Here is an 18149-nt window from a genome sequence, read left to right as displayed (position 1 = left end):
ATATGAATGCGTTCCATCACTTGCTCTTTTCTATGGTTCATTATATCTCTGCTCACAACAAATTCAATACTATTTTCATTACTTGCTGAAAAGTGTGCTTCTACAGCTGATGAATGACCTTTACTAATTTCATAGGACTCAATAGCAGCATATATATTTTTAAAATTAGTGCAACCGCTGCAAAAATTACTTGTACTGTTTGCTATACATATTGTGCAATAAATGGCTTTTACATCATAGTTAATACACTCAACTGTAATCCACTTTCTCGGGACACTCTCCATTACTATAAATTCTATTATAAACTCTATGCAAAACCCACGGTACATTGGTTAATCGTGGAGGTTGATTAGGGTTGATTTTTTCAATAAACTGGAGTTTTTGAATAATGTTAGAACTAGCATGAAGTTTTATTGATTAGTTACACTACAGATGTCCTACAAAAAAAATATTATTTATATACCTAACGGCTAATGCAAATAATACAATTGGCTATAACTACTTACATCGGATGATGGAAAATTATTTGTTTCATTATGATCAGGTTCTATCACTAATTTTAAACTTTTTTCATTGACATTTAATTCACTGGTATTATGCACAGTGAATGTACTGGCACATACAGGATCCTATAAATATAAATTTAATACAAATTATTTTTATTAAGAAACACAAATGTTTTCCATTCTATAGTCTACAACACAAATTGAAATAAAAATATATAGGTTTTTTTAAACATTTCTAAAATGTTTTTTCATTTACCTACATTGTATATATTTTAATACGGTATATATATACTTTAACACTTACACAAGAAAATGTAGGATTTTCTGTTTCATTACCATGAGATATTACTAATTCCAAACTTTTGTCATTGACATTTAAGTCACTGGTGTTATGCACAGTGGATGTACTAGCACACAGAGGATCCTATAAACATAAATTTAATACAAATTATTTTTAATAAGAAACACAAATGTTTTCCATAGAAGCGTATACAACAAATATTGAAATAAAAGTATAAAGTTTTTTTAAGCATTTGTAAAATATTTTTTTATTTACATTTCATATATTTTAATATGGTATACAATATACTTTAATACTTACACTAGAAGATGTTGGATTATTTCTTATTTCTAATTGTTTTGATGTTTCATCATTGATGTTATCTAAAAATGTCAAAGCAACATAAATGTACTTATAATACTTCCTACATATTTATTTACTATCTACTGCAGTCTTGTTAAGTACTTGAGTAAATGTATTTAAATATTTTTATTGTATTTAGAATACTTTTTAAATACTTCTTGAATAAAGTATTTTAAATATGGTCTTGGATGTATTTGTATTTGAGAATCAAATACTTTTAATTAAATACTGTACCTATTTTTTCAATAAACAATTATTTATTATAATTTTTCTAGACAGAAATCAAAAGTACTATCATTGAAATTTTGTATTATATATGAAATACAATAATAAATAATATCTAGCTCGTAAGTTGTGGGATAATATAGCTATTACCTATTGCCAATTAGCAATATAAGAATATAACACTACAGTAGGTGCCAGGTGGCAAGTACTTAGGCTATAGTAGTCAGTACCAGAACCTATCTAGAATTCTGGTATATGCACTATGTATAAACCACTATAAACTATTAACTATAACATAATAATACACACAGTTCGAATGAGTCTCAATGGTCAATTTAAAGTTAAAATATCAGAGAAAAAGTATTGAACTCAAGTGAAGACCAGTATTTGTATTTATTCTTAAACACTTTTTGAAAGAAGTACTTTAAATACTATTTAAATACAAATTAAAAGTATCTTTTTACAGGACTGCAGTATCTAGAATCTAAAACATACCCATTCAAAATATAATTGAATTAACTTATAAACGTACCATTTTGTGTGTTAATAGTTGTACAAAATTGCAATTTCATCTATTTTGGATCACTCCCTGCTGCTTTAAGTTCAGAAATTCGTTTGGCTCTAATTTTTTCTGCTCTCCTTTACGATTTTTTTTACCTTATGCATTTTTATAAATTTGAGTATTAACCGTACTTATTAATATAATACTCGATGTTGTCACTATATGGTCACTCGTCACGTGATTTTTATAGCATTTATTTTATAGTAACCACAACACAACACCGGACAAGAATAACAAGAATACAAGATTATTTTCTTGTTTTCTTTTTAATTTTACCAAATAAATCATGATGTTAAGTTATAACTTATAATATTAATTATTATTGATATCATTTAGTTAATTAATAAATAAATAACACTATAAAACTATTTATAACCACAACCATAACAATAGTACCACTACGGCACTACTACCACTGCACCGGCCATTATCGCAGTATATATAATATTATATTAATATATATAGTGACTTCGTTATTCGACATGTTCCCGGAGTACAGAATGAGGGTCCCGATATGTTATCTCGATTTCCGACAGACGGCCCTACGTTGGACGAGGACGCGAGTAGGTATATTTTGTACGTTCGATCCAAGTTTTTTAGCGGTGGCAAGGAGCGAATTCTACATAAATTGGTGTTGTTTACCGTGGGTACACAAAATGTTCATTTTATCCACGCGAGCAAAAATTGCACATTTTATAATTCTTAGTTTTTAATGAAAGATAGAATATGGAATTACACTTGTGCACACATAAAAATAACATCTGAATAGATTAAACAGATATAATTTTTGGCTTCGATCATCAATCGATCATTTCACACTACACTCCAACTGATTGATAGTTCTATTACTACATTTTATTTATTTTCCCCGAGTAAATGTTAATACAATCGTGCATCGTTTTGCGAGTTTTAATTCACGATTTGTACATTTTATTTATTTCAACTTGTATTCATAAAATGGTAATTAAATTACTCGTAGACTCATGGCCTAGTGGGCTAAGGCGTTGGGTTTAGAGTTTGTAAATTTAGGGTAAGTAAGTATGTTAATACTACACTCAGTGTCGTAGTCAACTAGACCATGAGTCTACATTTTTTCATTTTTTTTTTTCTGTTTTTGTCAATAAAATCTTTTTACTTTATGTGCGCGGTCAAATCAAAATGACCATTGTGGGCTTGACATATTATGTTTGTGCATTGTTATCATTTATATATTTTTTCGATTTTAAAAAATATTAAACTATTATCAAAAATAAGTAAACTAATAATTACTTTTAATTTCTATAATGTGGTATAACTGTTTTTTAATATTATTATATTGACGATTATATTTTACTATTTTCTTTGTATCATTTTAGTTGTGTTTTTTTAAGTTGTGCACTGATGACTATGTTGTATTTTATTTTATTTTTTCCACAAAAAAGTGTATGTAATTTAAATAAAATTGAAAGAAATATTTCAAACGTTAAAAAACAATCAATACGATTACATCGTCTTAAATTTCAAAAACTTAGGCGATCTACAAGGGTGAAAGTTAAACCAAATTATTTTCATCTTGAATTCAATAATTAAAATTATTACCTCATATTTCATGGACACCATAATAGTCAAATCAACCTACAGTATACAACATCAGGGTGGAAAAAACATTTATATTGGTTATCTTGTGGATCAACCTTTATCTGTGGCTATTTTAATGTCTACTACTAAATGTATCACAATGGAATAAGTTTATATCTCATGATTGTTTTAAATCAATTGTTTGTTCTTTAACCACAGTTCATCAATCAAAACGTGTTAAATTGGACAACCATTTTTATTATAAAATATGTGTAAAATCTGAATCAGTTAATTTACATCGTATTTATGGAAAGATTACATTATCCAGTAATAATTTAAATCTTTTAAAATTATTGCAACCATGTATAAATGCAAATATCATAGAGTTAGCAAATAAATTGGTGTTGTATAAAACTGTTTTCAATAATGCATGTATGATTATCAAGTGTGATATTTTATATTGACACCAGAATGTATTAGAAGTGATTTTATCAGCTCATATATTAAACATTTTAATTTCAAAATGGAGGACATGAAGGATGAAGAGAAATCATTTTTACTTGAATTGCAACAAATGCATCATGTGAAGTTTGCGGAGGTTGTATTAAAGCCCGATATAACAAATCAATAAAACCAAAATAACCATGAAATGATTTATTTTTTGCTGGTTTTGCATTTACATAACACAACTATTGATAATTTTAATATTTTTAATTCGTAATATATTATCATATATACCACAGTACATAAATATTGTTTTTTTTTTTTTTTTTAATTAAACATTATCGTTTTTATTTTTATTTGTAATCTATTGATAAAATGGTTTATTTTGTAATGTTAACACATTATATTACAAAAATGTTGAAACTTTGTAATACAAAAATATAATAATAAATATATCATGGGTTAATATTTTGTGATTTTATTCTACATAATAATATCATTACTTAAGTATAAGTCAATTGATAATTATATAACTTTATTTTATTATTTTTTTTTTTTTTAAAAACAAAAGTTAAATACATATATATTTTTAACTAATATAATCATATTGAAAAATTAATGAATTAGTTACAAGCTTGCTAAAAAATAATAAAAAATAAAAATATTATTAACATTATTTAAAAAATATGATAAATACATATATATTTTTAACTAATATAATCATATTGGAAAATTAATGAATTAGTCATATGCTTTCTTCTAAGAAATCAAAATATTATTATTAATATGTTGAAACTAATTTAAATCATAGGCGTGCGCACGGGAGGTGCAGGGTATGCAACGGCACCCCCAGTGAGTTAAGCTTAGTTTAGTATTTGGATACTGAGTTAAAAAATATTTTATGAATTAAAATTTTTTTTCAAAGCCCAGGGACCCAATTCTTGAAATCAATGAAAATAAATATTTGGTATTTTTGAAAAAAGGTATGACTGTAGGTTAAAATTATTGTTAAAAAAAATTATTATTATATTTATTATTATTATCTATAGCGATAGTCCGCGATCACAGACTTCTATACTATAAATAGTATAGAAGTCTGTGTCCGCGATACACGATTGTTATCGTGATACAAAAGTTATTTATAGCCATAGATATAGAATAGAACGTCATCTGAATCATTGTGATTATTAAACACATCGGTTAGTGATGTAATTAAATACTATAAATGTTCATAGATATATTATAGTAATTGGTGTAATGTTGTTACTATTGAGTATTCCAGTAAATCTCTATGGCAGCGTCGCGCAAGGATGCAAGATAGTGATTTTATGGCGTCGCGCGTGTGTGAACTAATTGTATTATACTATTATGTGCAATTAAATATTAATTATAAGTTATAACTTTAAACTTAAAAGACGTTTGGTTGGTGTATTTAATTATAGTTAAATAATATAAAAGTTAAAAATGTCACGAAAATTAAAATCAACATCTTTGTATACTTTTTTTAAACCTTCGTCGCCCAAAAAAATAAAAATTGGTAAGTTATATCTGTTATGTTGATACAATTATATTGGAATATTTTTAATAGGTTACAATGTTACATAATTATTTTTATTTTTTAATAAAAATTTGTCATAGTACTATTAGTAGCTCCATAAATAATTTTATATTTTCAAAATGTTGAACTGTTCACTACTTACTGTTGAATTATGAATAGTTTTTAATATATTTGAAAACAGTTTTATCTATGAATTAGTCTGCAAGTACTTGTAATTATAGTCCGCGCAACGAAAACTGGCCGGTTACCCCCGAAACCCGCCCGCCGTGAACGTGCCGTTAGCCGTGGGTTCTCAAGCTACGCATCGCCACTGTGATGCTTACACAATAGGCGGCAGGCGCACGGCGGCGCGCGCCACGGCCTATAGTTTAATAACCACTAATTGAAAATTGCCACTAGAGTCGCGCCAGTCACCGGCCAGTTTTCGTTGCGCGGACTATAGTAAGTAAAACTAAAATAATATACCTATTTAATTTTATCAAAAATAAAGTACCTAATGTATAATATGTGATATTGTGGTGTACAAAAGTGAGGTCTTAAATAAAATATGTAGGTATAACTAACAATTATTTTATTATCTTTACTATTATTTCATTTTAGATCTAAGTGAAAAAAATATGCCTAATTCCATTGATGACAATGAAAATTGTTCTTTGACTTCAGGTTTGTATTAGTAAAATATTAGTAATTAGTAAATATTAGTCATAAAATATTATAAACATTTGTAATAACTTAAATTCTACAAATAAAATATCTAGGTATGTTAGTTAAAATAAAAAACATTTAAAATTTATTACAACCAATTTTTTTTATATTATTATGTCATTTTTTCATTTTAGATATAACTGAAGAAAATCTACAGTCAAATTCCAATGATGACAATGAAAATTATTTTACTTCAGGTTTGTATTATACTATTACCAAATATTATTTTATTAAAATAATTGTATACATGATTTTCATTGATATGTACTTTCATAGAGAAAACGTGTGATCCATGTGATCCAGCAAATGAATTACCCAAATATCAGCTTGAAAAAAAAGAAAGAATAATGAAAGGGCCTTTCTGTCCTAAATTGGACATATATCCTAGATCTAAGTTTGGAAATACTTTACGAAGTTTTAATAAGTCCTGGTATTTAAGTTTTGATTGGTTGGAATATAGTCCTAAACTTGATCGTGCATTTTGTTTTCCATGCCGTATGTTCATGGCATCTTCAGGAATTAATGCGGGATATACTGACTTAGCATTTACTCAAGTGGGATTTAAAAATTGGAATAATGCAACATCAAAGTTTAAAATGCATCAAAACACAAAAAATCATTGTCATAATGTAAAAGCCCATAGTGATTTTTTAAATGGTAAATCTATTAATATTCTTCTTGATGATTGTAAAACATTATTGATTAGTCAAAAAGAAGAACAACGTCAACATAATCGAAGTATAATGCGGCGATTGATTGATGTAACACTTTGTTTAGCAAAAAGTGGGAAACCTTTTAGAGGTCATCATGAAAACAGCTCTTCTGTCTCTAAAGGTTTATTCTTGGATTTTATAGATGTTTTGAAAAAGTATGATAATGTATTGGAAAATCATTTAGAAAAGGGTGCTCTTAATGCAAAATATTAAGTAATCGTATACAGAATGACTTATTGATATGTATAAATAATGTTATGAAACGTACTATTCAATCAAAAATAAAAAACCAGATAGTATCTATTATGGCTGATGAGACTTCAGATGTAGGGCATCATGAACAAATGTCAGTGATAATACGATACTTTGATGAAGAAAAGTGTCAACCAGTAGAACATTTCATCCCATACAGCAAAATTATATCATAAAAATATCTACCAGATATCTTGACTGTGTTATTAATATTAATTTAATATCTTCAACATGTCTCTGGAATAATTTTTAATATTCTACAGATATTGTATAGATGTCTTATGAACCAATTTTTCATATTAATAAGATAAACAACACAAAACATCATAATGATGTTTTATACAATATATCTTTTTGTCACGCCTGCACCGAAAGTTTGGTTTTCGACCACGGTTGAAGCGTTCGAAAGCGTCCTTTTTCCGTCCAGCGGGCGGTAAAGTGGAAATCCCCAAAAGTGCCGGGCGGAAAAGAGGAAATCCCCAAAAGTGCCGGGCGGAAAAGAGGAAATCCCCAAAAGTGCCGGGCGGAAAAGAGGAATTCCCCAAAAGTGCCGTGCGGAAAAGAGGAAATCCCCAAAAGTGCCGGCCGCCGGGCGCGTAGGTATCCTCTGCACAACCAGAAACTAAAATGTACACCTACCACGGTTCTTACAAAACATAAACTTTTGGTTACATCTTAAATGTATAGTAACCTCCTTGCATGACGCATAAACATTTAAACATATTTAATTTGCACTGTTGGGCGTGACAAAAAATAGTATGTGTGGCTCGTGCGGGAAGGCAATTTCAGTCTTGGGCGAAATGCGGCACTTGCCTACGGCTCGTGCCGCACACAACGCCCGCGACTGAAATGGCTCACTTCCCGCCTTGCCACACAATATACTATTAAACATTCAATTGAAATAATATACAAATATTATTATCTTTTTATTTTATGAATATGTAATATTGCATATTTTAATATTGTACATAATAATATATTATTATAATAGTTATATTCAAATATTTATCTGATATAACATTATTTATATTAACTGAATATCTCATCCATGTATTATTTATAACATATATACACAAATATTTTGTATATAAATAATTTATGATGTATACCTATTATTATTTGTATTAGACAAGAATAAAAAAATATAGAACAGGTAGTTATAAAATAAGAATAATAAATAATTAATAAGTATGATTTAGATTGGTTTATTATATTTTATTTTAATTGTACAATGTAATAATGCTACTTAATAAGAAGCTATAAAGCATATTATATACAATTATAAAATGTTAGTGTAGAAAATTTGTAGTCACATCATTCATATGTTTTTTATTTTCTATTCTGGATTTAGCTGTTGTTAACCATTTCCCAATTATGGAAATTATTTCATCATCTTTAACGACGTTTTGGAATTTAGATTGTTTTGTAGCATCTAAAATACATTTTTATCATTATTATTCATCAATTAAAAATGTATTTAATTAGATTACCAAAAATTACTCTGTTGATCAATAACGAAGAAAAATTATATTTATTTCTTAATCCAAAATAAGTAAAATCTTTTAAAACATGATCGGAAAAAAGTTTTTTCATTATTTTTTGGAGCATTTGTTTGGCTGATTTTCCTCCTGTTCTTATTAACTCAAGTAACTACATTTAATCATAAAATTAATAAATTAAATTAACATTTTTAATATAATACTAACCGGGTGATTATAAATAAAACCATCTATATTTCAGAAAATATATTTTCTTTCATATACTTTTAAATTATTTGTAAAACCAATTTTTTGAAATAAAATTATACTTTTCACTATTTCTAATCGTCATCATTTTAAATTTTTTTTGAATAAATAATTAAAAATTAAATGTCGGACACATTACTCGCGTGTAATGTGTATACTCTATTATTACTTATTAGTTATAAGTTATAACATTAAATACTTATAGGCTTATAGCTCATATATAACTTGTCCAAAATTAAATTATTATATAATCAAATACTCCTAAAATTAATCTGCTTTTAAAAAAAAAAACTTAAAATGTATGTTGAAATTAAAATTGTTCTTTTTAAACAATAAAAAAAATTATTTTCAAAAATGTTAATATTTTTTGAGATAACAAATGTTCATTTCTACTAAAAGAATTAACCAATTTAGCATAATTTAACTAATTTAACTTACAACTTTGTTTTTAAAATTTGTTCATTAGCTTGTAATTTTTTTCTAAATTGTTTAATTCATCGTGGTTTGGTACAGGCCAAGCAGTTACAAAATAATCTATCTCGCATGAATAAAAAGTACTGATATTAGATGAACTTGAATTGTTAATCGCTTGAATTATTTCTTGTTGAGTATCAGAAATTTTGGTAACTTCAACTTTTAAGTATGCCAGATAGTTCAAAATATTTTTCAGTACAGCTGAAAAAAATAAAATTTTATTATGTAATATTTTTAAGATTTTTGTTAACGTGAATTTATCATATTTGTTTTAAGAAATTAATAAAATTGAAAAAAAAATAGTATTATTTTTTTATCATAATATAATTAAACTTCAATCTTAGAAATAATTAACTGCAAGTTCAAAATTACTTTTTAAATTCCTATAAATATTTTTAGCAAGTTCATTTTTTATAACTTCTAGAAATAGAAAAGACAAGTATAGATTTATTAACAAAATTTGCTAGCTATTACAAATTATATTTATTAAAAAAAAAAATTATTCTCTTCATCAAAAACATTGAATAATGAATCATATGTTTTTGGATTAATTCAAGTACTAAACGATTAGAAAAAACTTTTGCTACTATAAAAATCAGGTAATGATTTTTTTGTAGGTAACCCAAAAACTTATCTTAGTTAAAATAAATAAATTATATAAACAGAAACATTTACATAATTTTATTAAAATTTATCATACTGTATATTACTTACTATTATCAACTGAAATACATGGATGAGCTATATTTTTTGAAATAGATGACGATTCTTTGTTAGTATTAAGATACGTGGCTGAAAATCAGGAATTATAATGATAATACATTATAAACATATAAAAAAGTTAACGACCAGTCAATGACCAATGTAGTCGAGGCCTTGTGTAATACAAAAATTAAAAGTTTTACACAAACATAAACATATACATACTTTTTTCAATATGACTTTCAACAATATTTGATTCATTATTTTCAATTGATTTAACCTCTGGTATTACTAAACTATTAACAATTATTATTTCCTCATCAGAATTATTACCATCATTTATTATCTGGTTTTTATTTTGAATATCTGGAATATATTCCTTATCCTTGTCAGAATCATGATCAGCTAAGTAAATTGCATTAGACAAAATATTTAATTAAATAAATAAAAATTAAGTCTTTATCATAAATAATGAGTCATATACAAAAAACTATTAAAACAGTATCATAGTATCAATATACAATTAACTTGAAAAAGTCTCATATTTAGGTAAGTAACACAATTTAATTGAAATTTAATAAAATGCTTACACAAATCTGACATATGGTCATCCGATTCTGATGATGATGATGATTGTACTTTTGTTGATATAGCTTTTTTGTTTTATACATTTTAGTTTTGAATTTTGAATCCACAGTATTATCACCGTTACCAATTTTGTACTTTTTCATTTTCATAGTATTAGAACGATCTATTCAAATTTTGAATTTAAATTGGTTTTATTTAACATATATATATTATTTAAAATAAAAACATTTAAACACAAAAATATCATACCAGCTACAGCATTTAATTTTATCGAATCAATTGTCCTTTTGTTTTTATGTTTTTTTGAAAATGAAGAACCATCAGATATGTCTGATGTGTATTGTGCAGTAAGTACTTTTTCTTCTGCTTCCATTAAAGATTCTATGAAACAAAGTTATTGTTATTAATTTATTATTTAAGTAATGAATTTAAAAAAGTGTACACTACACAGATTCTGTTATTATCCACCACAAATAGAATCTGTATACATTTAAAGAAAAAGTTAATGATATTTCTTACTAGTATTACTTATTGATTATACTTACTAATATTATTTGCAAGAACTCTTATGCGATAAAAGTTAAATTCAAATGCATTTGTTTTGACACAGCTTGTTCTTAGCTTATGTATATTATGACTATTTTTGGGCCATGCACATTGGTCATTTTCAATCCAGTGAACAGGAACACTTTCTACACTATTGTCATCTAAGAAATGAACTATTGCCCACATTTTTCTTTGATGTAAATAGTAATTTTTGTTATTTAACCTTAAACTAATATTGAGAATTGAAACAAATTTAAATATAATATATAGGTAGGTTAGGTATGTATAAAATATGTACAAATATTATTTATTATCAAATATATTAAGTAGAAACCTAAACCCCACAGTTATTATATTGTTTAATTATTAAAATGAATAATTGGTGTAGCTACTGACATATTTCCATCAATAGGTAACACAGCATATTTTACTTTTATATCACTAATATTCCACATTTCAACTTTTTTAGAATAATTACTAATTTTATAACTCCTATGTCAGAACTTTTTATTGGTTTTTGAAAGAAACATTCTACAGTTTCAAATTTTCTACCTAGTATAACTTCTTTCTTCAAGTGTGAATTATAACAAATATTTACTATCTTAATAATGTTTGTTTCTCCATTGGTATATACACTTGCATACGAATCAGAGTCAGAATGAATTTTTAAAATCTTTTTTTCCAAAATTAATATTTTATATTGTGGTGAAGCCGTATCTTTAATTAAAGGACCTTCAGTGTGTATTTTTCAAACTTTGGTTTTATATTATCATTATTAAAATACATTTTAGTTTCATGGTCAGGTTTGAGGTTACATTGTTCCCAATATCTTTTTACTACTTGTTGGAGAGGCTTTTCATTTTTCCTAACCATTTTTTTTAATTTACTCATATAGTTCTCAAACTTGAAGCAACTAACCTGATCTAGTGAACCATATTTTTCATAATCATCGTATAAGTGAATTAACGAGTGTACATTGCTAGATAAAAATGTTTACCATATAATTTACCAAACTGTTTAACAAAATTTATTATTAAAGCCTTAGCATCTAACGCAAGGTGGTTAAAATTGGGACTTAAGAATATTGTCATAGATACATTTAAGTAAAGAAAATTGTAATAAATTTTTTTTGACACTAGTAAATAAAGCACTACAGGTCCAGTATATAGCAAAAATTGCCTTAGTTCAGTTGCCTTCCATCGACTTAATTCATCTAAACTCCGAGGTTTTCTACTTAAATCAGAAGGTATGTACTTTTTTAATGATATTAGACGAGTAGATATTTGTTTAATTAAATTGGAAGGTAATTTTTGTTTATTTACACCAACTCTACCAATTTCACCACTTCCTTTCCACAGCGTAAGCATTTTTTTCATAACTCCCAAAAGTACACAATGCATATAATCAATAGAAAAGTCATGAACAACATTAATACCAGGAATATTAATTATATTAGTAATATGACCTGGGGTATGATATTGTTCTTGAATTTTTTTAAAAATCTTGGTGAGTTCTTTTTGAACATTCTAAATCAGGAAAGCAAACACGTCTAAGTAAAAAAGTACCCTGTACTGAACATCTGGAACAAGAATAAAACCCAGTATGACCCTTGTTTTTAATAAAAATGCCTTAGCGGAACATCGCAACAAAATGCATCAATAGCAATTTTTTTTTTAACTTAACTAATTGTTTATCTTTATCAAATAATTCAACAGTAAGTCCATTCAAAATGAGATCCCTAACCTCTTCTATGAAATCATTTATGAAAATATTACTGTCACCTGGCTTTTCATGACCCCAATAAATTCCTATAGGAAACACAGTTTGATTAAATTGCCTTATATAACCTAAGATAGGCCAAAAAGTACTACCTGAACTTTTAGCCAAGGGCAGACCATCAACTCCAATTACTAACTTAATAGTTTCATCAGAAAAACATTTGTCTATAGTTTGTTGTATTCGTTTGCTAATCCAAAATGATAGTATACACCAGGTGATACAGTTTTACTAGTATAGATTGACTATATGGATTATTAATATTAGTTTGATGAATAGTCCTAGCATCACTGGGAAAATTACTAAAACAATTATGTTTTTTTAAAACTTTTAATAAACCTGATAGTGTATTATTAGGTACATCATACTCAACCGCCCATTTACTTAATTCACTCTTCAAATCTAACTGTTGAAAATTTTCAAATGTTTCCCCTCTATTGTCAAAAGTGTTTACACAATTTGAATTGTTTGTGGTAAATTCTTCTAAATTATTGATTTCTTTGTTTAATACAATTTGATTTATTACATTTTTATTAATATTAGAAGTTTTAATAATATTGGAATAATGAGATATTGGATTTGTATTTCCATCGATAATATTTGAAGTAGGATTATCTTCTAAATTATCTTTAATTAATACATTAGAAACACTTACACTTAGTGGAGGAATTTCAGTATAATTATCTAATAGATTGCTTTCTTTCTTCAATAATCTCCTTCGTTTGGTAGATTTACTCATAAAATTTTGTCTATGCATGTTGTTTTTATATATATATATATATATATATAAATTAATTTATACAGTTAAAATTATAGTTCTATACTTACAAACTAAAAAGATAGATATATTGATATATATACTTACAATTTACAGTAGGTATCTAGTATTGTTGAAGTGTATACTAGATCGTAAAAATACAACGCAGAAAAGTAGATATAACACAAAAATAACACACACGCGAATGACGAGGCGAAAAACGCGAATACCAAAATGAAAAAAAAATAACAAACGACAAACGGCCCGCAGCGGCATCGGGCATAGGCCATAGAGTAAAATGTCTTCTAGACGAAGATGGTCGAAGGGGTCTGTGTATAGTCGACAATCGGTAATCAGCGGAACGACGACTGTATCAATAATATTATGGAAAACCCAATGATATTATAACCGATAGGATTTATGTTTAACTATTTTTGGATACATATAATATTCTAGTACCTATCACATAAATAATAGCTTTTGGTTATGCGCTACGGCAGAAAACGAAAATTAATTGTATGTAATCTGCGGCCTGCGCCGCATATTCAACTTTAATTGTTGGAATTTACCAGCTAATAAATTTACTAATATCGCATCGGCTATATGATAACATAATTATGCTTAATCTAGTCTAATCTAATATAAAAAAATATTGTACAATATTGAACAACAGTATCGTGATATTTACAGTTTGCTCGATATTATTGGGGTGTGCATTCTATAGAAATGTAATTATTAAAATGAACTTAATTATTTGATCAATGATTAAAAATATAATACCTATGTTAATCTGTAAAAAAAATTGTTTAGTTAGGTATTTATAAGAGTGTTGCAAATTACAATTTGAATAAGGTGAATAATAGCGTAAATTACAATAATGTTTAAAAGTTCAAGATGGTTCAAGACCCTTTTATTTAGTTTTATGTTACGAAAACTACACCTTAAAAAGTAATGCAAATTATAAACGCCCGACAGATCAGTATTATTTGTCACTGTAATGGTACCTATCTCGGGGCCCTCTGATGATGAATCACTTAATCGCTATCCACCCGGTTGTTACATACAGATATTTTGAAGAAAATATGTAGGTATAGTTGCATAATAATTATACTATTCAACTATTGTAATATCACTTACACATTACAACATTAGCAATAATGCAATATCTTTTGTTATGGTATCAATAAATGTTTTTAAAGTTTTAAATATCTCAATTTTAATAATAATATAGAATTAATACCATACATATATTACATATTTACATAATATATTACATATATTTTTCATATAGGATATGAAGATATCCATATTATTATATTTTATTTTAAAAATATCTGTGTGTTATGAATGTTATGATATCAATAAACAATTTTAAATATCTCAATTCTAATATAGAATTAATATCATACAGATATGAAGAAATGCATATTATTATAATATTATTTTAAAAATATCTGTGTGTTATGATATCAATGAACAATTTTAAATATCTCAATTTTAATATAGAATTAATATCATACAGATATGAAGAAATGCATATTTTGCTTATATACAATTAGTGATATCTTTGTATTATAATATAAATAATACTATAAAATATCTCATTTTGAATATCAGGATAACATAATAATAATAAAAATAGTAGAATAATTATTTTAAGCTATTGCTATAATATTATAAGGATATCACTAAGTGAAATATCTTAATATTTACAATAACCTGATATCATGTTAATATCAAAATCATTTATTTGCTGTATGGGATTGGTCTCCAACGTCTATTTTCTGTTACTTCTGAAGCTATCTTCAATAGTTTATCAAACCAAATCTCTAATTTAAATATTGAATGGAAGTCAGTGATAGCAGTTTGTTTTGACGGAGCATCTGCAATGTCTGGGAAATGTAATGGCGTACAAGCTAAAGTCAAAGAGCTTAATCCAAACATCTCATATGTCCACTGTTATGGACATTGTTTGAATTTGGTATTAGTTGATTGTTTGGGTAATAAAAACCGTGTTATCTTTGATTTTTTTGGGTGTGTCCAATTAATATATAGCTTCATAGAAGGAAGTCCTAGTAGACATGCTGTTTTAGAACGTATTGTCCAAGAAACAAATATTAAATTGAAAACACTTAAATCTCTGTCGACCACAAGATGGGCTTGTCGATCCGAAGCAGTTTCAGCTATAGAAAAAAATTATGACTCTCTGTTACAATGTCTTAAAGAAATTTCTAAAACAACAACACAACCTGATGTCAGAGCAAAATCTAATGGAATAATATACCAAATTAAATGTTTTAACTTTATTTTTGCGTTATATGTGATGAAATCTCTTTTAGCTCAAATTCAAATAGTGAGTGCTAAATTACAAACTCCCAATTTAAATTTGTTTTCTGCTGTAACAATTGTTCAAGCATTAAAAAAAAGTTTAAAAGTCTAAGGTTAGATGAAGATGAATATTCCAGGCTGTACGATCAAGTTCTTAATGTATGTAGTGCACATCACATAGAAATACCAGATGTTAAATATAGAAGAGTATCTAATAAAATTGATAATAACCATACACAACATTTTAGTTTAGAAAAAAAGAATGAAATGAAAACTTTTGTTTATTATGTTGTATTAGATGATCTATTTAATGGCTTAGAAAACCGTTTCAATCAAGAAACATTAGATCTTATACATGCTATAGGTCGTATGATGCAACACAAAATGGAAAGTTCAGATATTGATATTTTAACTAAAAAGTTTGATTTACATAGAGATGAATTTGAAGGTGAACTTAGACTAATTCATGCTATTCCAGATTTTGAAGAAGGAACTTCAAATAATACCTTACATAAATGGTTGGAAAAATTATCAGTCCTTGGAAATTTTATAAATGTTCATAAAACTTTAAAATTATTTTCAACAATCCCTGTTACGACATGCTCATGTGAGAGAGCTTTTTCAAAACTTAGTTTAGTAAAAACTAAATTAAGGAGTCAAATGAAGCAGAAAAGATTAGATTCTATGATGATGATTTTTGTGGAACAAGAATTAGCATCACAAATCAATCTAGAAGACATAATTGATGAATTCAAGTCCATATACCCGGGTACACGTCGTCTTGAATTATAATTTATATGTAAAACATTAACTTTGAAAATAAATAAAATTATTATTATTATTAATCTTGGTATGGCTTGTTATAAAGAGAGGTAATTTATTTAAATGTTAAATTTATAATTTAGTATTGTGCACCCCCAGCAAAAATGTTCTGCGCACGCCTATGATTTAAACTAAAATAATATAAATGGTTTGTTATTTATTATAAGATTCAATTTTTTTATTATCATTTATCATACATTTCTCCATTAATAAATCTTGTAAATGATTAAATGCCACTAGGATTGCATTGTCTATTTTCACTTTTTCATCCACGAAAGTTTTTTCAGTAAACGTAGAGGTTTTCCATCAATAAAAAATAAATTATTTAATGATTTTATGATTTAATTACCTATATTTCCATATTATGGATAATTATTTAACAAGTATGCTAGTTGGTTCAATTGTGTGCTAGTTTAATATGTTATCACTTCCAGTGTATTATTAGGTTAAATCCTAATATTCACTGGTTAATACAAAATAACAATAATTACCTATCTTTTTGTTCCACTTTATTCATATCTGTTGTTTTATATTTTGTAACTACCAAATAATCACTCCCTGTTTTTCTTGTGGGTATTTTAATGCAAAATTTTCCACCTTCTGATTTATTTATTCGTATGCAGTCCTCATTGCTTATACCATGGTATTCTTTTTCTAATTCTGATAAATATGCCTGAAACTAAAAAAATAAAAAAATAAAAACATATATAATTTGGTGCATATATTATTAAATATTAAATATTTTACCTTCTGTTTTTTTGGGGTAACTTTTCTAATGGCTCCGGTTTTTTTTAAATTCAGCATTTGACTTTTTTCATTTTTTTGGCTACCATAAAGTTCCTAAATTTATACTATCATGTTTTCAATTCTGATGTGTTTAATGTGGTTAAATTAAAATATTATTGATATAATGATAATAATGGTGTATTTACAACAGTATCTTCATCGTCGGTATTTTGACTACTCGTGTATGACATGGATACTTTTTGTTTTTTTGATTTTGCGTTTGTTTTTAAACTCAAATTTTTTAAGTGCCATTTTTTTGTTGGTGTAAAGTTCCTAAATTTACAGTATTATATTTTTAAATTAAAATATTAATGATATACCAAATAATAATAATATGTACTTACATGGATATATTCCTCATCTGAATTTTGACCACTCGTGTTCGACATTATTACTAACCACACTTGTTTAAAATTAACTGATGAAATTCACATTTACTCATCTTATTTTATACTTTCCG

The 18149-nt window shown here is 26.4% G+C and overlaps 3 protein-coding genes across 3 annotated transcripts; 2 read left to right on the top strand and 1 right to left on the bottom strand.

The window, feature by feature from the left end:
* The first annotated feature begins 4016 nt into the window (after positions 1–4016).
* On the top strand, positions 4017–7126 carry LOC126555372 (uncharacterized). Its single transcript, XM_050210301.1, has 5 exons — positions 4017–4091; positions 4863–4920; positions 6096–6158; positions 6335–6397; positions 6477–7126. Exons 1-5 carry the CDS (start codon positions 4017–4019, stop codon positions 7124–7126), a joined length of 909 nt encoding a protein of 302 aa, XP_050066258.1.
* Positions 7127–16348: 9222 nt separating this feature from the next.
* Positions 16349–16873, top strand: LOC126555370 (uncharacterized). The gene has a single exon (XM_050210299.1). The coding sequence runs from the start codon at positions 16349–16351 to the stop codon at positions 16871–16873; it is 525 nt and encodes a 174-aa protein (XP_050066256.1).
* Positions 16874–17074: 201 nt separating this feature from the next.
* On the bottom strand, positions 17075–17895 carry LOC114133019 (uncharacterized; the record flags this gene model as incomplete). Its single annotated transcript, XM_050210300.1, has 4 exons — positions 17075–17211; positions 17396–17582; positions 17651–17743; positions 17836–17895. Coding segments are annotated over 4 exons (477 nt in total), but the record flags the coding sequence as incomplete, so codon positions are not given.
* Positions 17896–18149: the final 254 nt, after the last annotated feature.

This window comes from Aphis gossypii, unplaced genomic scaffold (assembly GCF_020184175.1).
Source record: "Aphis gossypii isolate Hap1 unplaced genomic scaffold, ASM2018417v2 Contig00821, whole genome shotgun sequence".
Classification (NCBI taxonomy): Eukaryota; Metazoa; Arthropoda; class Insecta; order Hemiptera; family Aphididae; genus Aphis; species Aphis gossypii.
The sequence above is the reverse complement of the archived record's forward strand: the minus strand, read 5'-3'. Positions and strand labels throughout refer to the sequence as shown.

Excerpts from the sequence above, each read along its gene's own strand:
- LOC126555370 (XM_050210299.1), top strand. The coding sequence starts at position 16,349 with ATGAAAACTTTTGTTTATTATGTTGTATTAGATGATCTATTTAATGGC.
- LOC126555372 (XM_050210301.1), top strand. The coding sequence starts at position 4,017 with ATGGAGGACATGAAGGATGAAGAGAAATCATTTTTACTTGAATTGCAA. Across the intron at positions 4,092-4,862 it reads ATCATGTGAAGTTTGCGGAG|CCCAGGGACCCAATTCTTGA; the intron begins GTTGTATTAAAG and ends TTTTTTTCAAAG. Across the intron at positions 6,398-6,476 it reads TGAAAATTATTTTACTTCAG|AGAAAACGTGTGATCCATGT; the intron begins GTTTGTATTATA and ends GTACTTTCATAG.